This window comes from Cynocephalus volans, chromosome 12, assembly GCF_027409185.1.
Source record: "Cynocephalus volans isolate mCynVol1 chromosome 12, mCynVol1.pri, whole genome shotgun sequence".
NCBI classification, from domain to species: domain Eukaryota; kingdom Metazoa; phylum Chordata; class Mammalia; order Dermoptera; family Cynocephalidae; genus Cynocephalus; species Cynocephalus volans.
Window position 1 is genome coordinate 43,830,790 of NC_084471.1, and position 25,315 is coordinate 43,856,104.

General features: G+C 34.0%; 1 protein-coding gene across 2 annotated transcripts in view; it reads right to left on the reverse strand.

Moving 5' to 3' along the window:
* The window catches only part of NAV3 (neuron navigator 3), a 371,530-nt gene that overhangs the window by 192,506 nt on the left and 153,709 nt on the right, over positions 1–25,315 (reverse strand). For both annotated transcript variants that reach the window (XM_063074984.1, XM_063074983.1), the window contains exons 6-7: positions 19,797–19,865; positions 16,476–16,615 (exon numbers count right to left, since the gene is read on the reverse strand). In XM_063074984.1, coding sequence (XP_062931054.1) covers positions 16,476–16,615; positions 19,797–19,865 — 209 coding nt within the window. The remainder of the gene's footprint in view (positions 1–16,475; positions 16,616–19,796; positions 19,866–25,315) is intronic.

A 25,315-nucleotide genomic window follows, 5' to 3' on the forward strand; every position in this document is an offset into this window, starting at 1 on the left:
AAAATGCAGAATGTTTGAGATGCACTAATTTCTAATTTTTTTTGGAGGGGGGAAGTGTTTTTTTCTTTTTTTTTTTTCCCCCTTCTGAAATTACTCTTACCAAATGAACTTTGCTAGTTGCAAATATCTAAAGATAAATAAAATACTAGTTCTCCTCTAAGCAATTCTCTGTATTTTTTCCAACTTCCAGTGTAGCTCACAGCGATAAATGAATATTCCACATTGCCTTAGAAAAATATGTCATATAATGAATATTGAGAAATTGCTTTAGCTATTAGAAGCTTAGCTAATTGTTATCTAATTAAATATGCGTATGAATTCTGATTTAGCTTTCTTATTAATTTTATCTATTTATATTTGTATAAAATAACTATTAAAACTGATGCTTCATGGATCAAATAATCTACTAAGCGATCTATTTCTATCTATATTTATCTATCTTTATAACAATCCTACAAGATACATATTAATACGCATTACCATCCCCACTTTACAGATAAGCAACTGAGGCAAGGAGAGACTAACTTACTCAAGGACACACAACCTTACTCAGAGACTGTGCTCTTAACCAGCACACCAGCAACCTCCTGTAGTGATCTGAAAACACTTAAAATTTTAAAAGAAAATCAAGGCATTTTTTGAGAGCTATTTACCTACAGCTTCCTGTAGTCATGAGAACAAACTTTAAATTCTAATAGAAAAGCAAGCAAGCTACTTTTTGAGACCTATAGGAAAATAAATCTTTTTATCATATAAGTACTTCACAATACATTACTATTTGCTTATGTTCCACTCAGAAGTGGAACACAACATTCACATTATGATGTGAATTTTTATATGACTGTTCTAGTATGGATTAATGCCTGATTACAAGTCTTATTTTTAAGAACAAAAAAACTAAATCAAAGAAGGGATTTTATAACATGATATAGAATTAAAAATAACTGAGCATGGAGTTAAAAGAATTCAATTAAAATGTTAACATCTGAGGACTGTATAATTCTGGTTAAGTCATTTAACTTAAGTTTCATCAACCATAAATGTCTCTGTCTTTCATCCTTTGTTTTGGGGGGATGGAGATCATTAAATTAGATATTTAAGTTGGTGCAGTTGACATACCAGATATTGACAAGTAGATGTGAAGTTGTTTTTAATGAAATGATCAATGAAAATATTTTATAAAAAATATCCTTTTCATAATATTCAGGAATTGGAGCTCATTAAATTTCATTAAATATGCATAAATGTAAAACTACAATGTTTTTATTTTTAAATATTTTCTTCAAAGAAGTCAACAAATGACAAGCAATATATAATCAAGCCAACTGGGAAAGAATATTAATCGTTCATTTTTCAGAAGAGGAAATTGACAAAAGAAAATAAAGAAGTTAGGGATAGAAAAAGAAGAAAAATGGTTAATTGAATTTTTGTGAGAATTAGGCAGGTTTTATTTTTTTTAAGTAAGTCTGCCTAAAATAACAGTAATATTTAGAATTTATATGAACAATAACAATAGTGTAGACAAATACATTTTATATTAAATTTTCTTTAAAAAATTGGTATACCAACATTGACTTCTAATTTGTACTGCCTCTCTGTAACCGCTTGTTTCAACTGGCAAAAACTAATACTAAGAGTTGAACAATACAAGACTATACCAATATACTCTAGATTAAAATATAGTTGTTCACTAAAAAGTCAAAATGCTTACATGATATATTTGAATTTTAAAGCATAGGATGATAAATTTATCTTTTTTCATTACTCATGTAAAGTCTGTAATTGTGTCTGTGTTTGGAATATTTGTGGAAATTCATTAGGTTCATAAATACTGAAGTATTCTAAAAAAACAATAGGTATATTGACTGATTCAAGACAAACAAATCCAACAAGCTTCAAAACTTTTAATTACTCTGATCCATTCACTGTCTGTGAATGGATTTCAGTCTTTTGCTTATTATCTGTATTATAAGTACAGGTAATTCCAAGCTTATTTTACTGACAGATCCCTTTCAGAGTCTGATGACCTTTCATTATAATTTAAATGGTTCCTGGTAGCAGATAGAGCATATTCACTACCTGCAGGTAGGAATGCCTGCCAAATATATCTCCAAATTAACTCCTCCTTATTGGTCAGGTTTCAGTTTTGACCTCATTTCCTCTGGAAAAAAAAAAAAAAAAGAAAGAAAGAAAATTATCTCCAACCCTACGTCTGACCACCATAGCATCAAATCTGGATTAGGTGGCTCCTCTACTTTCTTCTATAGCTTACTATTTTCTTTATTTAGGGACATCCAGCACTCTACTGTAATTGCATGTTACTTCCAGTACTCTGTACATTTCATGAAAGCAAAGACCATGTCCGTATTATTCATAATTTTATACTATACACATAGTACCTATTACGTGCCAGGCATTGAGCTAAGTACTTGACATATATTAATTAATCCTACTAACAACAGCATGAAGTTTTCATTATTCCCACCCACCCAACCCCCTCCATTTTCTGCATGAAAAAAAAGGAGGCACAAAGAAGTTAAATAACTTGGCCAAGGTTACACAATTTCTAAGTGACAAAACTGAGAACTGAACTTTACTTGAATTCTAAGTTAAGTTAATCCTATTAACAACCATCTCATACGATGATTTCTCAAATGCAGAATAAGTTTAATGGCTTATCAATATTATCCCTTGAATATAGAAACAAAGAAAATAGTAATTGTCAAAACAATGCCTTTAATAGAATGGTATTAAGTTAACTTTATTTCTCATTTACCCAGATTCGATTAGAAACTACAAATTTTTCCAAACAAAGTGAGGTTTCTAAAGTTTAATGAATTGTATACATGATCATGCATTTCACACAATGACTTCACTATTTTACTGATTTTTGTCCAACATATATGGCTCCATTTTTCTACTTTTTCCAGGAATATTAGTCAATGATATTTCATTCCTATTACGCCTAGGACTCTAATCTAGGCATATCATCTGTCAATATTTACTGAGTGACTACTCTAAGATACATTACAATCTTGTTTGAGGAAAGTAAACAGTCATAAAGGATAAATGCCAATGCATTGTGGCACATAATAAATGTCAAATGAGTGGCATGTGGGAAAGAAAATGGCAAAGAAGATCAGAGTTGCAAGGGATCACAGAGGGCTGTACAAAAGACCAAGACAGATGATGTAAGCAAGATATGTAGGTTTTCAAGGCAGGAGAAACATTTTTAGAATTTTGTTAGGAAACTATATGAAAATGTATTCTAGTTATTTACATTTTTAAAACATATACATACATATGTTGGGACACACGGTTGGAGAGAAACGTGGTCCCCCAAAATCATAGCCTCTTCTGATGGTATCATCAATAGAAACATGATACCATCTTGTTAAATTCATTTTCACTCTCTTACACTGATCTCCAAAGTTATTTGTGATATTTCTTCTTTTATAATGAAAATAATACTAATAATTACTACAATACTAACAGGCATTTTATTGAAGGCTCTTTATCTACATTATCTCACAACAACCCAGTAAGGTGGGAAGGCCTCATATTTCTAATTCACGTTTGTGGAAACTGAAATTTGATGAGTCTAAACAACTCTTTCAGTGGCGCACAGCTGATGAGGAGTTTGTGGAGGAGCTAGGTTTTAATCCCACACTGTGTGACTCTAGAGCCCAGACTCTATAATTGTCTTATAACATCTGACACTCTAAGTGCTTAACACGGTTGTTCTCAAACTTTAATGTGCACACAAGTCATCTGGGGAATCTACACATTGTGACTCAGCAGGTCTGCAGTAATCCCTGAGATTCTGAACTTCTAACAAGCTCCAGCTGATGTCAGTGCTGCTAGTCACAGACCATGTTTTGAGTAGCAAGGATTGAACAAACTCACAGATGATGAAAATCATTGGCATTTTCAGTTTTAAAAGGTTGTTTCTTATGACAATACCCAAATTGGCTAAACTCACCAAACATTTCATAGCTATGCGGTATTAACATTTTTCACTCTGAACTTTCAGAACCTTGGCCAGTTCTGCATTTACGTGGATGTTCATCAGTCTATGGTAAAGTCACTAAAATCAAATAAGCCTGTCAAATTTTCCTAATGTCCTTTTCCTCATCGCTTTAGCCACATACTTAGTGTGTATCTGCTGTGTGTCGGCAACTAGGTTAAGAAGTCAGGGGACTCCTATCCCTGTATGCCTGGAAGCTTTGGTGGAGATGAGAGGAGGGTTTAGAAAAGAACAAGTCAGGATGCTTTCATAGCTGACGAACAAGGAAAGTAGGAGAGGGTGCTCCATCCTTAGAAAGGAGAAAACAAGCTGAGGACATTAGCTAGACAGATTGCTATAGCAGTTCAAGTACAGAAGAGTAATTTTAATATCACTACACCCAAAAATGAGACAAGAGGGACTCCAAATTATGACTTCCACATCCAACCCACAGTAATGGTCATAGCAACAGCTGTAAAGTCATTCTCAGGTGAGTACACACATATAATACACTTCTCTAACTTCAGCTCGAAATCTGTCCCCTGCCTGTCTCTATACAGCAGCAATGAGGTGTTTCAGCTTTCATTAAGAGGGCAAACCATAGGCCATTGTGCATCAGAAAGGCACTGGAATAACTAGAGTCCCTCTGGACTCCTCACAGTAATGCTTGCACAACAACAGCAGCTGAAATGGCAGCATGTGTAGCTTCTACAGGGTGGGTGCAGCCACAGATTCTAGTCTCTGCTTTTAATATGTTTAATAATATCCAAGGACACATTTCTGAATGTTAATAATTCAACTTGGGACTATGCATGAGCCTCAATATGGGGAAAAGAACAGATATCTAATGCACATACTTAAAGACATTCTGAAATGGATTTGATCTTCCATTTCCATGGCCTACCTCTGCTGACAGCCCTGCCTGTGGTCTCTGGTCCCCAAATAGTGATTTTTTTACCACTTCCCCTCTTCTCCTTCCTCCTCTTCCATCTCCACATCCACCATCGCCAACTACACCATAACCAAATATTATTCAGAAACTGCCTACTTTATTCCAAGTACTTTATAATTTTTTATACATGGTATCTTATTTAAACCACATAATAGTATCTTATTTAAGCCACATAATAATCTGCACAACACTTATGATTTCTCTTGTTAGACATGAGAAAACAGAAGCTTAGAAAGAGCAAGTAACACAACTACACATATAGTAAAACTCAGAAAAGAGAAAATCAAAATTGGAACTCAGGTTTACCTAGCTCCAAAATTTGGAGAATTTTTACTCTCTCTCCTTTCCAGTTGTTTGCTGTATACCCAGAAATTCTGCTGGCATGGCTCTCCAGGAAGCCACATGTTTGTCACAACAATGCAGTTAATTGGGTAACTCCATGAAGCATGTTTTCCTTCTTAGTGAGCAGGATATAAATGGGGAGAACATCACACACGACACAGCAAACGACATTTTATCTTCTTTGGCACCTACTTGTACCCATTCCTCTGAGTTGATGTGAGAATAAATATCAATTCAGGCTTGCAAACATCCGAATTCACAGAATTAATGTATACTTATCTCATTTTCCAAATAAAGAATATTGATGACTTGTTAACAATGTCAATCTAGTTCTAAAAATAATACATTGAGGTAAATGTGACAATGGCAACAGCATACAAGAAGTTTAGAAAGGGATTTTCTCTATGGAATTTCAGTTTCCTTTAGAGCTTACCACCATGATGCCAGCAGGGCTATCAGCCTGAGAAAGGACATAGGGAACATCCTCAATCTGTTTATATCTTTCTCCTCACTGAACAGCATATTGCTTAGACGAAAGCAAATTAGATTTCAACTCAGAAGTGACAACACCTATGATGACAATAGTACCTTTCTTTTTAAAGTATTCCTGCATAGCAGGCACTGTGATTAGTTATATAGATGGCCCCTGATTAATATAGGACACTTTAAGCATCACGTATCATTGTGAAAAAAATGAAACAATGAAAACACGTTGCCAAGAGAGTTTGTTTGGTAAATAATTAATTTAGACTCTTATTTCACAATAACATTCAATTCCAAGTATGTCTTGGTACTAAGTGGTTCCTCATTAACCTCACCACACTGTCTTGCATAAATCATAGCTTGTGAAACACCTCAGCCATCAATTTTAAAATGACTCAACAGAAACATGGGTTTTATGGGGTGATAGAGGCACCGGCTTGTATTGTACCATTTGAAATGTTAGAGTGCCACTTTGTGGAGTGCTGGGAAATTTAGGGAAGCTTCTGTTCACCAGCCAGAAAGCATGTCATTTGTATAGAGGCTTGCATAAAACGTAGACAGCTCAAGACGTGTGCATGTATGCAAAAACAAACAACATATATAGCCAAGTCTGCATAGTCATATCACCTAGTATTGGTATCTCATGTTAACTCATGAAAATCTCTAAGATTCCTGAAATTGTGATACTGACACTGTATTTTAGGCTTACATAAGTATTAAGTAATTAAGTAAAGCCACAGTAAAACATATAATTAAACCAACAGTATAGTACTATAATAATTAAAACACATTTGCATTGAAAAGAAAAGAAAACAGTTCAGAGTTCTTTGACTTTGTAGTAATTTCAGAGTAATTAAAAAATAAAACACAGAAAGTGTATAAGAGCTAGATATCTGTTTTAGCTGACAGTGAGCAGCTAGAATTCCATGATTAATGCAAAATTTGTTAACTCTGACAGTTTTATAACATTGAATTAAAATGTTGCTAAATCCTTGGCATCAATTCTACTAATTCTGTGTTGACCATTTATGAAAGTAAAAGCTTCCACTCCAGAAGATACTTGATTAGAATTGAGGAAAATAAAAAGGAACCCTCCTTGTCAGTAAGTGTACAGGTACAACGTAAGAATCACATGGGAGAAAGAGTAGAAAGATGGTAGCATTCTCTCTGGGGCTGTGGCATATTTCTTAGCAACACGGAAACACCTGTCTACTATGGAACACTGTCAAATAATATATGTTTACAGATCATAATTCAGAAACTGGGTTCCAAATAAAGCCAGAATATTTAAATTCCTAATAATATTAAGCCATTTAGCATTTTTCAGATTTATTACACAGATTTTGTAAAACAAGAATGATTTCTTAAGATAATTTGCTTCAAGCATGCAAAGTATAAGTCCCAGTGAACACTGGCATGGTTTCCACAAGGTCTGATCTCCAGTGAACAAGTATTTGGCTTTTTTTAGAGCATGTATCTGTCTCAAGTACTCTCATAGGGCACATGGAAAAAATTCATAAATGCTGGTGTCAGAATGTATTATTCATAGTCACTTTCTGAATGGCAGGTCATTAAGAGAAGAAACTGAAGGACTCTCAAAAGAAATGCTTTACAAACAATGCTATCTTCATTTCACCATTTGTTCTGAGAAATTTGTTCTCACATTCCACTTCAACCAAATGGTGAGATAGCATTGCATTCTATTGTAACATTTCTATTTCAGCCTTCTCTGCAAGTGATTGTCTATGACAATGTGCACTGATATTTTAATTAATTTGTTGAAATGGTGAAATGGGCATGCTATTTTTCAAATTGCATTATTATTAAAATGATATTGAATGTATCTTTTGAAGAGAAGTTTGTTATTCTCTACTGATTTCCTAAGATTTCACATCATTTGCAAATAAGCTTTTTTTTGTTTGTTTTTCTTACAAATCATACATATGAAAAGCTACTACGCTTCCAAAGTTTTGTTTTTCTTAAACAGTGAAGTGAAATTGTTTTAATTGTAAATAAACCTTTATTATTCATTACAAATTTCAGAAATTCCTGAATTGATCCATATAACACATCACCTAAGACTTGCTAAAGAAACTAAAAAGTATACTTCCACTTAGAAGCATTCAAGGAGCTCATTAATAATTTGTTTAATCCTTCAAATAAAATATCTTAATTTATTAAATTTAAATTATAACTAATAATAACTAAGGAGGAATAACAATTAGAATTAAAACACTCAAGTTAGTAGTTTCTGAATTCTGTCATTATAATGCCATAACATTAGAAAATTCTTATTTAATTTTGACCTTGCTTGGTCATACCGATATATATATGAAAACTAGTTTGTGACAGAGATTAGCTTGTCAGCAGATAGAATCTTATATTTTTATATATTATGCTATAACTACAAATCTTCATGTCAAAAAGGTTAAGTCAGAGGCCTGAGAGCCTCCAGGCGCACATGCTCCAAGTCAGCCATGCCAGAACAGGCAGGCGCAGTGGTATCCCCAGCCCAGGACAGTCTCCACCACTGAGAGAAACCTGAGAGCCACCGGGCCCACATGCTCCATGAGAGCCATGACCGAACAGGCAGGCACAGTGGGATCCCCAGCCCAGGCCAGTCCCCACCGCCCAGAGAAACCTGAGAGCCACTGGGCCCACACACCCCAAAACAGCTGTGCCAGAACAGGCAGGCGCTGCACACCATGGGACCCTCAGCCCAGGCCAGTCCCTACCTCCCAGAAAGGCCTGAGAGCCACTGGGCCTACATGCCCCAAGCCAGCCATGCTGGATCAGGCCAGTGCCACAGGACCCCCAGCCCAGGACAGACCCCGCTGCCCAGAATTGGCAGTATTTTTGGGAGTCAAACCAGACATCAGGGTAGAATGAGTGGACCGTGATACCTGCTGACACAATGACTAAATACCAAAGGAAAGATACCAGATATATGAAAAATCAAGAAAGTATGTCACCACCAAAGGAAAATAATAACTCTTAAGCTCTAGATTCTATAGAACAGGAAGTCCTTGAAATGACTGACAAGGAATTTAGAGCAACAATTCTAAGGAAACTAAATGAGATACAAGAAAACTCAGTTAGACAACACAATGAAATGTACAAAGAAATAATGCCCTGAAAAAGAATGTAGCAGAGCTTGTGGACCTGAAGAATACATTCAATGAAATAAAAAAACACAACAGAAAATCTAACCAGCAATCTGGAACAAGAAGAAAGTATTTCTGACCTGGAAGATGGGCTGTTTGAATTAACACAGGTGGACAAAAAAAGAAAAAAGAATTTTAAAAATTGAAGAAAATCTAAGAGAGATAACAGACAACTTTAAGTGCTCAAATATCTGAATCATGGGTGTTCCAGAAGGGGAGGAAATGGCATTGAAAATATATTCAACAAAATAATAGCAGAAAACTTCCCATGTATAGGAAAAGTAACAGATCTTCAGATTCATGAGGCCCAAAGATCCCAAATGTATTCAGCCCAAAAAGGTCCTCTCCAAGACATTTTATAATCAAACTGGCAAAACTCACAGACAGAAAAATCTTGAAAGCTACAAGAAAGAAGTGTCAAGTCACCTATAATGGAGCCCCAATCAGACTAACATCAGACTTTTCATCAGAAACCCTAAAAGCCAGAAAAGAATGGGATGATATATTTAAAATGATAAAGGACAAAAATTCCCAGCCAAGAATACTTTACCCAGCAAGGCTATCCTTCTAAAATGAAAGACAAATAGTATATTTCTCAGACAAACAAAAACTGTGGGAGTTCACTACCACACAACCAGCCTTACAAAAAATTCTCAAGGAAGTACTGGGTTCGGTACCCGAAAAACAACCATCACTGCCATGAATACTCAAGAAAGAACAAAACCCACCAGTAAAACAAAAATGCTAATAATAAAGAGAAAGAACAGTTCATCTACCACCCCAAGAAATCAACAAATACAGAAGACAAACAGAAAATCAGGGAAGAACAAAAGATACTTAAGACATCTAAATGAAAATCAATAAAGTGCTAGGAGTAAATCAACACCTTTCAATAATAACTGTAAATGTAAAAGTATTAAATTTCCCACTCAAAAATCACAGACTGACAGACTGGATTAAAAAGATGGACCCAGCAATATCCTGCCTTCAAGAGACTCACCTCACCTGTAAAGACATACATAGACAAAGAGTGAAAGGATAGAAAAGGATATACCACGCAAATAGAAATTAAAAATGAGAGCTGGAGTAGCTATTCTTATATCAGATAAAATAGACTTTAAACCAAAAACCATAAAAAGAGATAAGGAAGGCCACTACATAATGATAAAATGATCTATCCATTACGAAGACATAACAATCATAAATATATATGCACTCAACATCAGAGCAGCCAGATTTATGAAGCAAACACTATTAAACCTAAAGAATTAAATAGACACTAATACATAATAGCAGGGGACTTGAATACCCCACTCTCAACATTGGACAGATCATCTAGGCAAAAATTCAATAGAGAAATGCAAGATCTAAACAATACCTTAGACGAATTGGACTTGGCAGATATCTACAAAAATTCCATCCAACAACCTCAGAAAATTCATTATTCTCATCAGCACATGGAACATTCTCCAGGACAGACCACATATCAGGTCACAAAGCAAGTCTCAACAAATTCAAAAAAACTGCAATTACTCCATGTATTTTTTCAGATCACAATGGATTAAAATTAGAAATCAACAAGAAAATGAAACTGGAAACTATACAAACACATGAAAATTAAACAACATTCTACTTAGTGACATATGAGTCCAAGAAGAATTAAACAGGAAATCAAAACATTTCTTGAAACTAATGAAAATAATGATACATCATACTAAAACCTGTGGGATACTTCAAAAGCAGTACTAATGGGGAAATTTATTGCATTAAATGCTTACTTCAGGAGAATGGAATGATGGCAAGTAAACAACCTACCACTTCACCTTAAAGAACTAGAAAAACAAGAATAATCCATACCCAAAGTTAGTAGATGGAAAGAAATAATTAAGATCAAAGCAGAATTAAATGAAATAGAAACCCAGAAAATGACACAAAAGATCAATGAAACAAAAAGTTGGTTTTTTGAAAAGATAAATAAAATTGACAAACCTTTAGCAAGGTTAAACAAGAAAAGAAGAGAGAAGACCCAAATAACAAAAATTAGAAATGAAAAAGGTAATATTAACAACTGATACCTCAGAAATACAAGGAATCATTAGAGACTACTATAAACAACTATATGCCAACAAATCTGAAAATCTTAAGGAAATAGATAAATTTATGGTCACATTCAAACTACCAAAACTGAACCAAGAAGATATAGAAAATCTGAACAGACCAATAATAATAAAAGAGATTGAAGCTATTATCAGAAGGCTCACAACAAAGAATAGCCCAGGAATGGATGGTTTCATTGCAGAATTCTACAAAACCTTCAAAGAGGAATTGATACAAATTCTCTACAAACTATTCCAAAAGGTTGAAACAGAGGCCATTCTCCCAAACTCATTCTGTGAGGCAAACATCACCCTGATACCAACACCAGACAAAGATACAACAAAAAAAGAAAACTACAGGCCAATATCCTTGATGACTATAGACGCAAAAAATCCTCAGTGAAATACTAGCTAACAGAATACAGCAACACATATGCAAAATTATATGCCATGATCAAGTGCAATTCATCCCAGCTATGCAAGGTTGGTTCAACATATGAAAATTAATAAATGTGATATACCACATCAATAAAATCAAAGACAAAAACCATATGATCATCTCTATACATGCTGAAAAAGCATTTGACAAAATTCAACATTCGTTCATGATAAAGACTCTCTACAATTTAGGTATAGATGGAAAGTATCCCAACATAATTAAACCCATATATGATAAGCCGACTGCCAATATCATCCTTAAGATCAGGAACTAGACAAGGATACCCACTCTCACCACTCCTATTCAACATAGTTTTGGAAGTATTAGCCAGAGCAATTAAAGAAGAGAAGGAAATAAAGGGCATCCAGACTGGAAAAGAGGAAGTCAAGTTGTCCCTATCTACAGATGATATGATCCTATATATTGAACAGCCTAAAGCTTCTACAAGAAATCTCTTAGAGTTGATAAATGATTTCAGCAAAGTTGCAGGATACAAAATTAACATGCAACAATCAGGAGCATTTCTATACTCCACCAGGGAACATGCAGAAAAAGAAATCAAGAAAGCTAGCCCATTTACAATAGCCACCAAAAAAATAAAATATTTAGGAATAAAGTTAATCAAGGATGTGAAAAATCTCTATGATGAGAAATACAAACCATTGTTGAGAGAAATTAAAGAGGATGCAAGAAGATGGAAAGATACCCCATATTCTTAGATTGGAAGAATTAACATTGTGATAATGTCCATACTACCCGAAGTGATCTATAGATTCAGTGCAATCCTCATCAAAATTCCAATGACATTTTTCTCAGAAATGGAAAAACCTATCCAGATATTAATATGGAATAGCAAAAGACCATGAATAGCAAAAGCAATCATAAGCAAATAAATAAATAAATAAATAAAGCTGGAGGCATAACACTGCCTGACTTTAAATTATACTGCAAAGTTATAATAACTAAACAGCATGGTACTGGCATTAAAACAGACACACATCAATGTAATAGAATAGAAAACCCAGAAATCAACCCATACACCTACAGCCCTCTGATCTTTGACAAAGGAGCCAAGTCTACACACTGGGGAAGAGACTGCCTCTTCAGCAAGAGACTTTTCCCAGTACTGGGAAAACTGGAAACTGGATATTCATATCCAGGAGAATGAAATTAGACCCACACCTCTCACCATATACCAAAATCAACTCAAAATGGATTAAAGAATTAAATATACATCCCAAAACAATAAAACTCCTTAAAGAAAACATTGGGGAAACAATCTAGGAAGTAGGAGTGGATATAGACTTCATGAATATAACCCCATAAGCACAGAAAACCAAAGGAAAAGTAAACAAATGGGACTATATCAAAATAAAAAGCTTCTGCACAGCGAAAGAAGCAATTAACAGAGTTAAAAGACAACTAACAGAGTAGGAGAAAATATTTGCAAAATATACATCTGACAATGGATTAATATCCAGAATATACAAGGAACTCAAACTACTTTACAGCAAAGAAAAAAACAAATAACCCAACTAAAAAATGGCAAAGGAGCTGAGTAGGCATTTCTCAAAGGAAGATATACTAATCAGCAACAGACACTTGAAAAAAAGCTCAATATCACTCAGCATTCAGGAAATGCAAATCAAAACCACTTTGAGATACCATCTCACTCCAGTTAGGAAGGCTAATGTCCAAAAAACTGAGAATGATAAATGCTAGTGAGGTTGCAGAGGAAAAGGAATACTCATACACTGTTGGTGGGACTTCAAAATGGTGCAGCCTTTATGGAAAATGTTATGGGGGTTCCTCAAACAACTACAGATAGATCTATCATATGACCCAGCTATTCCACTGCTGGGAATATACCCAGAGGAATGGAAATCATCATGTTGAAGGGATACCTGCACCCCAGTGTTTACTGCAGCACTATTTACAATGGCCAAGAGTTGGAACCAGCCTAAATGTCCATCATCAGATGACTGGATAAGGAAACTGTGGTATATCTACACAATGGAATACTACTCTGCTTAAAAAAAGAAGGAAATGCTACCATTCGCAACAACATGGATGGACTTGGAGAAAATTATATCAAGTGAAACATGTTAGGCACAGATAGAGAAATGCCACATGTTCTTACTTATTTGTGAGAGCTAAAAAATAAATAAATATACAAACAAGTAAATGGTGGGGTGGGTGAGAAGACACAACAATTACAATTTCTTGAACTTGTTAAAACAATTGAGCAGATATGATGTAGTTGGGTGTGGGAGGGGAAAGGGGGGGTGGAAAGAGGAATGGGTAAGGGGACACAAAAATCAACTACAATGTATATTGCGAAGTTAAAATAAATAAGTAAATAAATAAATAAATAATTTTTTTAAAAGGTTAAATTAAACATCTTTATCAAATGGGTATATGATTTGGGTACAGAACAAATTATAAATTGTTTTATATGTAATATTTTTGTTTTGACTACTTTTATAATTTAAGATAATATTTTGGAAATATAAAATGGCATTACACGATAATTAATTTAGAAACATTGATATTGGATGTATTGACATTAAGTTGTAATTCTATATTTAATAGCAAATGCCATATTGCAGGTAAAACAAATTCCGGATTACTGTATTATATCATATGATGCAATTTAAGCTTTAGCTATTGCTGGCAGTTCATAGACATTTAATTCCTACATCTAATGTATTATAAATATTTGTGAATGTGAGGTCACACACTTTAAATGTTTTAGAATTTTTTAGTTGGAATTAAAAGTAATGGTTAATATGTCATGAAAGCTCTTGTCTTTTGCTGTATATATGTACCTAAGAAAATCGACTTACCACCATTTGCAACAACATGGATGGACTTAGAGAAAATTGTATTAAGTGAAACAAGTCAGGCACAGAAAGAGAATTACCACATGTTTTCACTTATTTGTGGGAGCTAAAAATAAATAAATAAATAAACACACAAACAAATCAAGGTGGGGGGGAAGAAGACAGAATAACCTCAAAAATTCCTTGAACTATTTAAGTCAAGTGAACAGATATAATGTGGAGGTGGGGAGGGAAGGGGGTAGAGAGGAACGGGTAAAGGGGCATAAAAATCAACTGCAATGTATATTGAGAAGTAAAATTAAAAAATAAATAATTTTTTTTAAAAAGAAATTTACTTTATATGAGCAAAGACTATACATTATATGACATCTGTCTCCACCTTGTGGTTATTGTAAATATTGCTACTTTCTAATTTTGCAATAGCTTCTAAATATAGGTACATAAGAGAGGTTGAGTGGCCATGGAAAAATATGAATTTTTGTCTATCTTTAGATTTTTCTTCTAGACACCAGAAACAAAGTTAAAGAAAAGATTTTCACATTACAGAAAAATTCAGGTGCATTTTGATATCAAAGTGTTAGTTTATCTAAAGTATTTCTTTCTGCCAAATTAGTAATATCTTGCTAAAAATATCATACAACTGTGGTATCATGTAGCTTAACTGGACACTTTGACAGTCTACTCAAAACATCTCTATTCTTAGCTTGTTAGCTTCCCCTAGAAACTTCATAGTATATACAGGAAGTATTAGCTTGAACCTGTACAGCACTCTAGGAGAATCACAAAACAAGGGAAAATGTTTTTCCGATGAGGAACTGTTATCTCCCTAATTCCCAGAAAAGGAAGAAGTCTTCAGTAATATTTCTTAGGATCTTAAATCAAAGATTTTATTCTTTATTTTAAAGACAAACTCCTAACTTCCAAATACACACTTCTTTTCTTTTCTTTTCTTTTCTTTTTTTTCTTTTTCATTGAACTGAAGAGCTGGGGATCTTTCAGGGATCAAGACACACTGCTCTGTTCACAGGGGTTTACAGTCTGTCAAACTTCGCTTTGGGTGCAGGGGAAGACTTTCAAAAAAACTGTCTAATTTATGGCACACATCAGTCAATTCATGCCCAACTTATCATTCACCTATCAGAAACAATTTGCAATGTTATCTACTCTGATCAAAACAAAGTTTCTACTTGGTTGAATGACTCCAACCAAATTTGCTAAGCATTCTACTAACCATAAATATATGTCACTTTTTAATTTCATGTTTTGTTTTATATAAAGTTCAATACTATAAAGAGAAGTTTAAAATTCTATTGAAGTGAAAAAAACTTACTCAAAATCTAGCAGAACGCTCCAGTGCCTCACACAGTCACACCGCTTACAGCAGTACAACTTTTTGAATTTCTCATGGTTCAGGTGTAAACTGCACATCCTCTACCCTGTCACTCCGGCTCCACAGTGACAGGCATCAAGCCAGCAGCCCTTGAAATGCACATTTTGCACATCACAGAGAACTGTGTAGCACACAGTTCATTTATAACCTACCTTTAACACAGACTTCCACTAATTGTCCTTTCTTCCTAATGATTTTGTGACTTGATACATATGTTATGCACTATTTCAGGAAAACAAACATAAATAATTTGTCTTTTAGGGAAAACTAAGGTCATAATGTTTCTGTGCCTGGCTGCTGTCAAAGATAAATAGCTATCATAATGATGCCTCAACTTTCGATGCTCCAAACTTAACTGCCCAAAATATTTATGGCACTTATATTAACTGAAGCTAAGGATTTGAGTAAATTCAATATAGCTATATGATTTCAGGATAAATTTTCATAAAAGATGAAAAGGCATAAGAAAATGCTATTTATATTCATCTGGGAGGAATTGTTTCTGAGAAAGAGATTTTATACTTGGGTATATAATTAACCACTTTAATATAAATGAGTTTATTTCTTTAAAATGGTCTTCAGATAAGAAAAGCTAAGAAAGCCAGAAATCAGAAGGGGGCAGTCAGGAAACAGAAGGTAACTCCACTGGTAACATTTCCATCCCCAAAGCGGTCATACTGCTCAAATATTAGATATAGCATGTTCTTCACGAGACTTATGTTACGCTTGTGCCATAATGATGTAACATGGGGACACTTACCTTTTTCATTTCCATTTGCATAATTTGGAGGCTTGTTTTTGTCAATGCTGTTAAAGCTCTGACTTCTCCTGTTTAAATTAGAGGCTCCCTGGACCTTGCTGCTGCTGCTTGCAGCTGGCACCCTAGAGGGCCCTGGAAGCCTGAAATAGAATGAGAAAAATTACATCATTATTGTACATTATGAAAGATAGGAGCAGGGGGTTCTGAGTAGGGAAAAGTTCATGGGAAAATCACAATATATGATGTTCTAAAATCTATTTAGCAGGAAATGGTGGTTTAACTGACAAATAAATCGCTAAACATAAGGTTAGAGTTCAGAAAAATGTTGTTTTGCTTTTCAATAAACATAACCCCCAAAGAACAGTAATAATATAGATAAATTAAAATAAAATAACCTTTAACTAAAAATGTCATACTTACCCCACCCCTGATAAACAAAACTTTGCCTTAAAAATACTGTAACAATCACATGAAAAATGAGGGAAATCATAACATTTAGCTTTATTATGTTCTTAACGTATAAATCAGCTACCTGCTGTTGTAGTTAAATTGTTCTTTTTAGTGTATGGGGCATTTGTTTTTATCTTAGATAGCTATACCATAAGTCAGCTTGTATATTAATAACAACAAAAATAAAGCTACTGAACAAATTGCAAACAGCAAATGCTTATTGAATATCTAAACTAGTTAGCTACTCTAATTAATGCATGGTGCTGGGACCCAGTCACGAGTTATATTACATTTGACTGGTCTGCCTTACAAAAATACTCTTTCATGCTCTTGCCAAAAATAAGCACCTAGACTAGCTGGTTATCTCACAAGTGTGGCCAACTGATCACAGAGGCGATGTGACAAGAAGGGATGCAGGTCTCAGAAGAAGAAAATTGCCATTAGCAGAATGACAGTTTAAAATATATCTACAGTGACAGTAGCTTCAGCTACTTTTGTGTATGAACAAGACATGAGGAGATATATACAGACTATTCTGCACTAGAGGCAGTTTTACAGGAGGTCATGACCTACTGTTACTTTATTTGGACTATAATTAAATATCAGTTTGAGTCATGTATTTTACTGTTTAAGCAGTTTCCACATTAAATCTCAATTACCAATTATTTTATTAACTGTGCCTAAAATATGTAATTACTAGATTTTGATTTTATGCTACTAATATACAATGAATATGTATAATAAACTGAAACCACATAAATTAAAAACTAGAAATTAAGAACTAATATTGACATTCTAAAATCTATTTAGAAAACATGATATTGAAGGTTGCCAACATCTTTGCTAGTATTTGCTGCCACCATGTGAATATCACTGTGTACTACTATGAAAATTTCTATTTGAAAAAAAAAAAAAAATCCAGAACCTATGAATACAGCACTGAATTTTATTAGTTTTCTTTTATGAAATTTTTAAGTAAAAGATTGTTTATATCTGTTATATTGGTTCCCAATATATCCAAATTTCATATCCAGTTATTACAATATTCAAATTTTAACTAACCTTTATAATACTACTTTACTATATCATTTTCATAGTTTATTAAGAAATCAAACCCTTAGAAAATATAAATTCTTGTATAATAGTAACAAGTATTACAAAATGGAGTGAACATCAGGAAAACACAAATACTAGCTTAAAAACAAAAGTGTTGATTTCTTGGAACAGTTAATAATTTCAAAATGTCAACTGTTTTTTAGAGTTTAGATACATATGGCTAATAAATAGTCCCTTCAGCTATTTTGCTATATAGAGGTTGTGTCGTACATAAGATTAGAATCTTTTCCAAATGATTCCAGCATTTAAGTTTGCTCAAATGGATCTACTAGGGTTTGTAAGCATAGCACAATAACCACAGATACTAGGAATTTACAGTACCAGTGATTGCACTCTGCAGAAAGAACTCAACTAATTAATTTGGACAAATGTCCCTATCAGAATAAATCTGAGAACCATTCCTGTAGACATAGCCATAGACATAGAAAGTTTATTCCTAACTCACATGTATAAACAAATTTTGTCACAAAACTTGCCCTGCTTCAATAAAACTTGACCCATTTCTAGAAAGCACTTAAAATGCATTTTAATCTTTACTGTGACCCATGAAGCCAAGTGATCTTCAGTACTCAGAAGAACAAATTAAAGCAAATTAAAAAATACATTTGCTCTTCTCATTACTCTAATTTGACAGGCAGCCAGAGCCTCCAGATCATTCCTCAAAGTAATAAAAAGGGAAATGAGATGAAAAGAAAAAAAAAAGAGAGAGAGAGAGAGCGAGAAAGAGATGTTCTATTAAAACAAAATACTTAAAATATATTTTACATATCCAAGTCTTAGGAGGATTAATAAAAAAAATGCACATTGTACTTGGAAGGTCACTGTTCCTTACATATCCTAATCTATATAATTAATTCTATTTTTTAATTAAATACCTTTTAAAATTTGTCTTTCCAGAATTGTTTTAAATACTATGGAAATGAACATAACTTAGAAAACCAAAGCAAGGGGAAAGGCACCAAAGCATTGGAAGTAGTCCTTGCGGCCAGGCATTGCTTAATATGATTCATTAATGGAGCAATGACTAATAAACCACCACTGGATATTTCTCCAGTGAGTGAGATGGCACACAGAATCACAGAATAATCAGAGGGGAAAAGTACTTTTGCTCTGGCTTTTCTCATTTGTTCCATGCTACCATCACACCTTCAGCATCTTAACATTTTTTAAAAAATCAAACTCTTTCAACACATATTTATATGATATCATTGTTTTCTAAACTGTACATAATACATTGTCATTTATTTATAACAGATTGTCTTTAAAATACATGTCATAAAGAAGCAAAAATTTAAACTATTACAGATGGAAGAACAATCCAGACTGACCTGGTGCTAACTTCTCTACCAAAATCTGCCAATATTTCTCAATTATGCTCTAGAATGTGCAATAATTAGTGAATAACCATCTCAAAAAGCATTATAATCTTGTTGTATAACTTGTAGGCTCTGTGACCTGGAAAGAAGGTACATTTTTTTTTTACTTGTTCTAAGCCTAGAACCTAGACTTCAGCCCAGTATAGCACTGTGTATAATTAAACTAAGACAGAAGAAACCAAAACTCATTTAATTGTCTAACACCAACATGCTCATCCCTGAGACTGCATATGGAAATCCGCTTGGAAGAATTCAGTGCTTTAAGGTTTTCATCCAGAAATGTGTCATTTTAAAAAATATTTAGAGTGATAGGACAAAATATCACTGGGCATTTACTTGAATATCACTAACAAGCAATAAATTAGAGATATTAACTGACCTAGTAGGCTTTTTTTGACTGGTTGCAATTCCACTGTGATTAGACTGAGTTGCATATCTGGCTGCCAGACTGTATGAGGAGAAACAGAGAAATTGAATTAAAGAGATTCTTTGAACATAGAAAGAAAGCACAAACTTACAAGAAAACTATGAGTCAATGAAATGCAATTGAAACATGTATAAACATGTATAAAGAATAAATTAAGTAGAAAATTATGGTAATGCAACATATAAACCATGACCTTTGACTATGAATGCACTATGAAATAACACAGCACACCCCTTTTAATAAAATGTGCCATCATTTACTTTTAAATTATGGCTGCATGATATGATTAATATTTCTCAATAGCATTATTTTATCTTATAAAAAAATTCAACCTTTGTAAATGACTGTGAAAACTTCAGGGATCTCTTTATTTAAAAGGTTAAAGTGAAAAGGAGATTATGAGATGAGAGCCATTAGTTTCTTTAGTGAACTCTTCTAATTTGCTTTCTGATCTAAATATTTTGAAAGCCAAGTGATTAAAAAATCTGGTTTCTGTCTAATAAATTATTATTTGTCTCTAGTACTTGATAAAATTTTCTTAAGGAAATGAACAATAAAAAATGTCTTGTCCTGAGCAAACAATAATAATGCTGGAGGCATAACACTACTTGACTTCAAATTATATTACAAAGCTATTGTAGCCAAAACAGCATGGTACTGGCATAAAAACAGACACACAGATAAATGGAACACTATAGAAGACCTGGGAATCAGCCCACATACGTACAGCCAACTGATCTTTGACAAAAGCAACAAGAACATACATTGGGGGAAAGACTGCCTCTTAAATAAATGGTGCTGGGAAACTGGACATCTATATGCAGAAGAATGAAACCAGACTTGCACCTTCACCATATACCAAAATCAACTCAAAATGGATATAAAACTTAAATATAGGACCCTAAACTATAAAATTATCAAAGGAAAACAAAGGGGAAACACTCCAGGTAACAGAGGACTGGGTAAAGACTTTATGAATAAGACCCCCAAAGCACAAGCAACAAAAGAAAAAAATGAACAAATGTGATTATATCAAACAAAAAAGCTTCTACATAGCAGAGGAAACAATCAACAGGGCAGAAAAACAACCTAAGGAATGGGAGAAAATACCTGCAAACTATACATCCAACAGGGATTAATATCCAGAATATACAAAGAACTCAAAGAACTTAACAGTAAAGAAACCAAGTAATCTGATTAAAAAATGGGCAAAGGAGATGAATAGACATTTTTCAAAGGTAAAAATACAAATGGCCAACAGGTACATGAAAAAACGCTCAGTATCACTAGTCATCAGAGAAGTACAAGTCAAAACCACATTGAGATACCATCTCACCTGTTATACTGGCCATTAAAAAGACTGAAAATAACAAATGCAGGTGAGGATGCAAGGAAAGGGGGACCTTCCTACACTGTTGGTGGGACTGTAAATTAGTGCAGCTATTATAGAAAACAGTATGGAGGTTCCTCAAGCAACTACAGATAAAACTACTGTATGATAGAGCAAAACTACTGTATGATCGAGCAATCCCTCTTCTGGGTATATATCCAAAAGAATGAAAATCGTCATGTCAGAGGGGTACCTGCACTCCCATGTTCATTGCAGCCCTGTTTACAATAGCCAAGACATGGAACCAACCTAAATGTCCATCGACGGACAACTGGATAAGGAAAATGTGGCATATATACACAATGGAGTACTACTCAGGCATAAAAAAGAATGAAATTCTGCCATTTGCAGCAACATGGATGAGTCTGGAGAAAATTCAGTGAAATAAGCCAGACAAGGAAAGAGAAATACTGCATGTCCTCAATCATAACTGGGAGGGAGGGAGAGAGAAAGAAAGGAAAGAAGGAAGGAAGGAAAAGACCACAACAATATGTTGAACTTTCAGAAGAAGAGAAGAAACCTGAGGATACTAGATATGGGAGGCGGGAGGGAGGGGGTTTGGGGGAGTGACAGGTCAGGTAAAGGGCATACAAAAATCATGATTTGTAATAATGAATAGGCTAATATAAAAAATAAAAATTAAAAAAAGTTTTGTCTGAAGAAAAATCTATATAAAAATTAAAATTAAAGTTAAGTTCTTCAAAACCAAATTTAATAAATATTAATAACAAATTCTGGGCATTCTGGAATTACATTTCTTAATGATTTTTAAGTCATAAATCTTTGTTCAAAGACACACAAGAAAGAATTAATTAAGCCAACTTTCAAAGAGCAATACTTTATAAACAAAATGTAAATTTGTGTATTAAGTTAAACTGACTTCTGAGTTACCTAAGGCTTTTGGAGTTAGAGTTCCAAAGGATTTAGTGAGGCCCAATACACCCAAGGCATGTTTCCACACCTTTTGATAGTCATGGGTTGATGCCTGAGTGGAGAATCACTTCTCAGGCGAATTGTGATGACTTTGCATGAACCCAGTTCCTGTACGTGCGCAGTTCCAGGGTCTCCAAAGAAACAGGAACAACATGGGGGAGTTGGGATCAGGGTGGGAAGGGTCACTTGGAGCCTTGCTGCAATTGATACAGTTGCTTTGCTGCCAAGCAGAAGGTATTTAATCAAGAGAAGGATTTCTTAGGATAATAATGTGTTTTTGAAATTAATTCTTACTCCGCTAAGTTAGTCTGTGGTGGGAGCATGCCGGTTCTTAAAATGCCTAGCTCAAGAGGAACACCTCCTCACGTGGAGGGTCATAGAGCACTTATTTTTCACACTTGGCATGCTCTGTAGTATTACATAACTATAACACATTCTGTATTCTAACCAAATTGGGCACTGAGACAACTGGCCACAACTGGCCAAATTACCTCAGTAACAGTATCAGAGAATAATTTTAAAATAATAATAAAAAAAAAACTATCTCAATGCAATGAGATATTAATTTAAAAATTAAACTTAAAAAATGAGAGCTCTCAAAGTGAAAAAAATCTTTGGTGAACTTCTTAGTCAACTTGTCTTCCTAAGAGTAAAAGAACCATCTAAAGGTTAACCACTGTATCTTATCTTATACTCTCCAACTTGAACATAAACACTGGCAAGAGAGATGGCAATGAAACCATGTGCTTTTTTTCAGGGAATGGAAGCTATCTTATGGATTTTTCCTCCATGAATTTAAAGAAAAACAGTAAGGTCCAGAGGGGTTACATAATTTAGCCAAAATCAATCTGTTTTTGTGGCCCATGTGTGTTTTCTGATTTATTAAGAATACTGAACTTGCTGTCTATACTTTTGTACCAACCTTTCTCACTCTAATCTCTTGAAATTTAGCTTCTTCCCTACTTCTCTTGCATTTGTGAAGCTGTTATCTTGAAGAACACCAGAGATTTGTTCAGTTCTCACTGTGTTCTTACATCTTTGTACTTGACCATGTTGGTCCCTCCACCTTTTTGAATCTCTCTTATTCATAGCCTGTCATACCAATAAGCTCATCTGATTCGTCTACCACTGTTTTTGTTCATTTTCTCTTTCCTTCATCGGGACTTCGTCCTTTCCTCGCCTCTTAAGGGCATGCTTCCCCCCACTCTGCCGCCAAGGGCACGTCCTCTTTCCTCAAACACTTTCATGCACTCTTTCACTTAGTAATTTATTTCCTACCAAGATTCCAACTAAAATTCTACCCTCTCGAATTAACCTCTGCTTCAGACTTCCCAGCTATCAATATCAACTGAACAAAAGACTTGTCCATTTACATGATTTTCAAACTCACCACATCAAACACCATTTTTCTTCTATCCCCCAAGTCCTAACCAGTTCCTTTCTTTCATTTATTTATTTCTATTCACAGAACCACAATTTTCTTCATTCATGTGGGCTTGAAACCTCAATAGCTGATTTTTCCCTGCTCTCTTTCACTTACTGCACATGAGCAGCCAACCTAGTCATGCTGACTCAACCTCTACAAATCCATCTGCATCTGTGTTCTCCTTCAATTTCCACGTCTATCACACTAACTAAAGCCTTCAGCTCTTCCCACAACACTACTGGCTTACAGGAATTGAGATGTTGTATTGCTTATGAACCAAAAGAGACCTCAAAATGTATCTAGGCTTGTCTTCTGATATGATAGGTGAAGGAAGAAAAGCCCAAATTGATGCAATAAATTTCTTAAAACATCCAGCTCGTTAGTGACACATTTAAAGTAAATTTTTAATTCAAGGACCTAAGTAGTATGTTCTCATGTTTCCACCCTTACATTTTACTGTCTTAGTCACCTAGTGACTTTTTTAGCCAAGAGAAGTTTTTACCATTACCCAAACATCACTTGGACTTCTCTACTTTTTTGTGTCAGTACTGCTGCTGTAATTCCTATGACAGTACTTCCTACCTGTGTCTATCACACCAAGGTGTATTTAAATGATCCCAAATCCATGGAATATTTCATCAACTCCTGGACCCATATTAAATCTCCAAGCTTCCGTAACTATGCTTTTATGTGTGTACCCTTTCATATAATGAAAAAAATTAATTTAACCTTAGTTATTTAAATTTGTCAACATAGCAAGATTTCTCCAAGGTAATCTCTTCAATGAAATTATTAGAGGGTATAGAAGAATTTATCAGAAACTTTCCTAATAGTATATTCTATTGGTAAAGAGCCATAAAAAATGATTAAATCGTGTACTGTTGAATATACTAATTATCCTGATTTGAGCATCACATATTACACACAGGTGGTGTTATTCAATGGGGTACCCCACAGATATATACAATGAATTATGTTTCCATATAAAACTTTTAAAAATTAAAAAAAATTAAAGTACATTTGAAATGTTGTGTTCAGTTTGACAAAATAAAAAGAGATTGTGAATGATTTGTGATCTTCTTTAGATAAATAAAATTACTGATATTTCATTGATTCAATAAAATGTACCAGGACTATCATAGATATTGGGAGTTTGCCTACTTCCTCCTATTAGAGAAAACTAATACACTTTAAATCATAATATGTCATATATCCCTAAATCAATAGCATAAGTGTAGTAATAGGGAGTGTATTATTACCATAATTATTGATAAAACAATAGAAATGTTTTTTTAAAGACCTGTATTCCAGGAAAACAATAATAAAACACAGACTGTGGAGCGCTTAACAGGACAAATGACCGAATTTTCTCAACAAATGAATTGCCAGAAAAAATTGTGGAGAGAAAACCTATAGAGTCTTTTAAAACCTTAAAAGCAATTGTGATGTATAGAACCTTATTTGGATCCTGACTCAAACAACTGTATGAAATTTATGAGAAAATTGAGGAAACTTTAGCATCTGCATAGTAAATGAAACTAAGAAATTAATAATTTATAAAATGTGATAAGTATTTTGAATTGTGAATGTTGAAAAGAAACTATTTTTTAGAGATATATCTTTGAATGTTTTTATAAAGTAATGTTGATTCAAAATAATCAATAGTGGGATTAGGAACGCAGTTCATCACAGCTCTGTTTACAATAGTCAAGACATGGAACC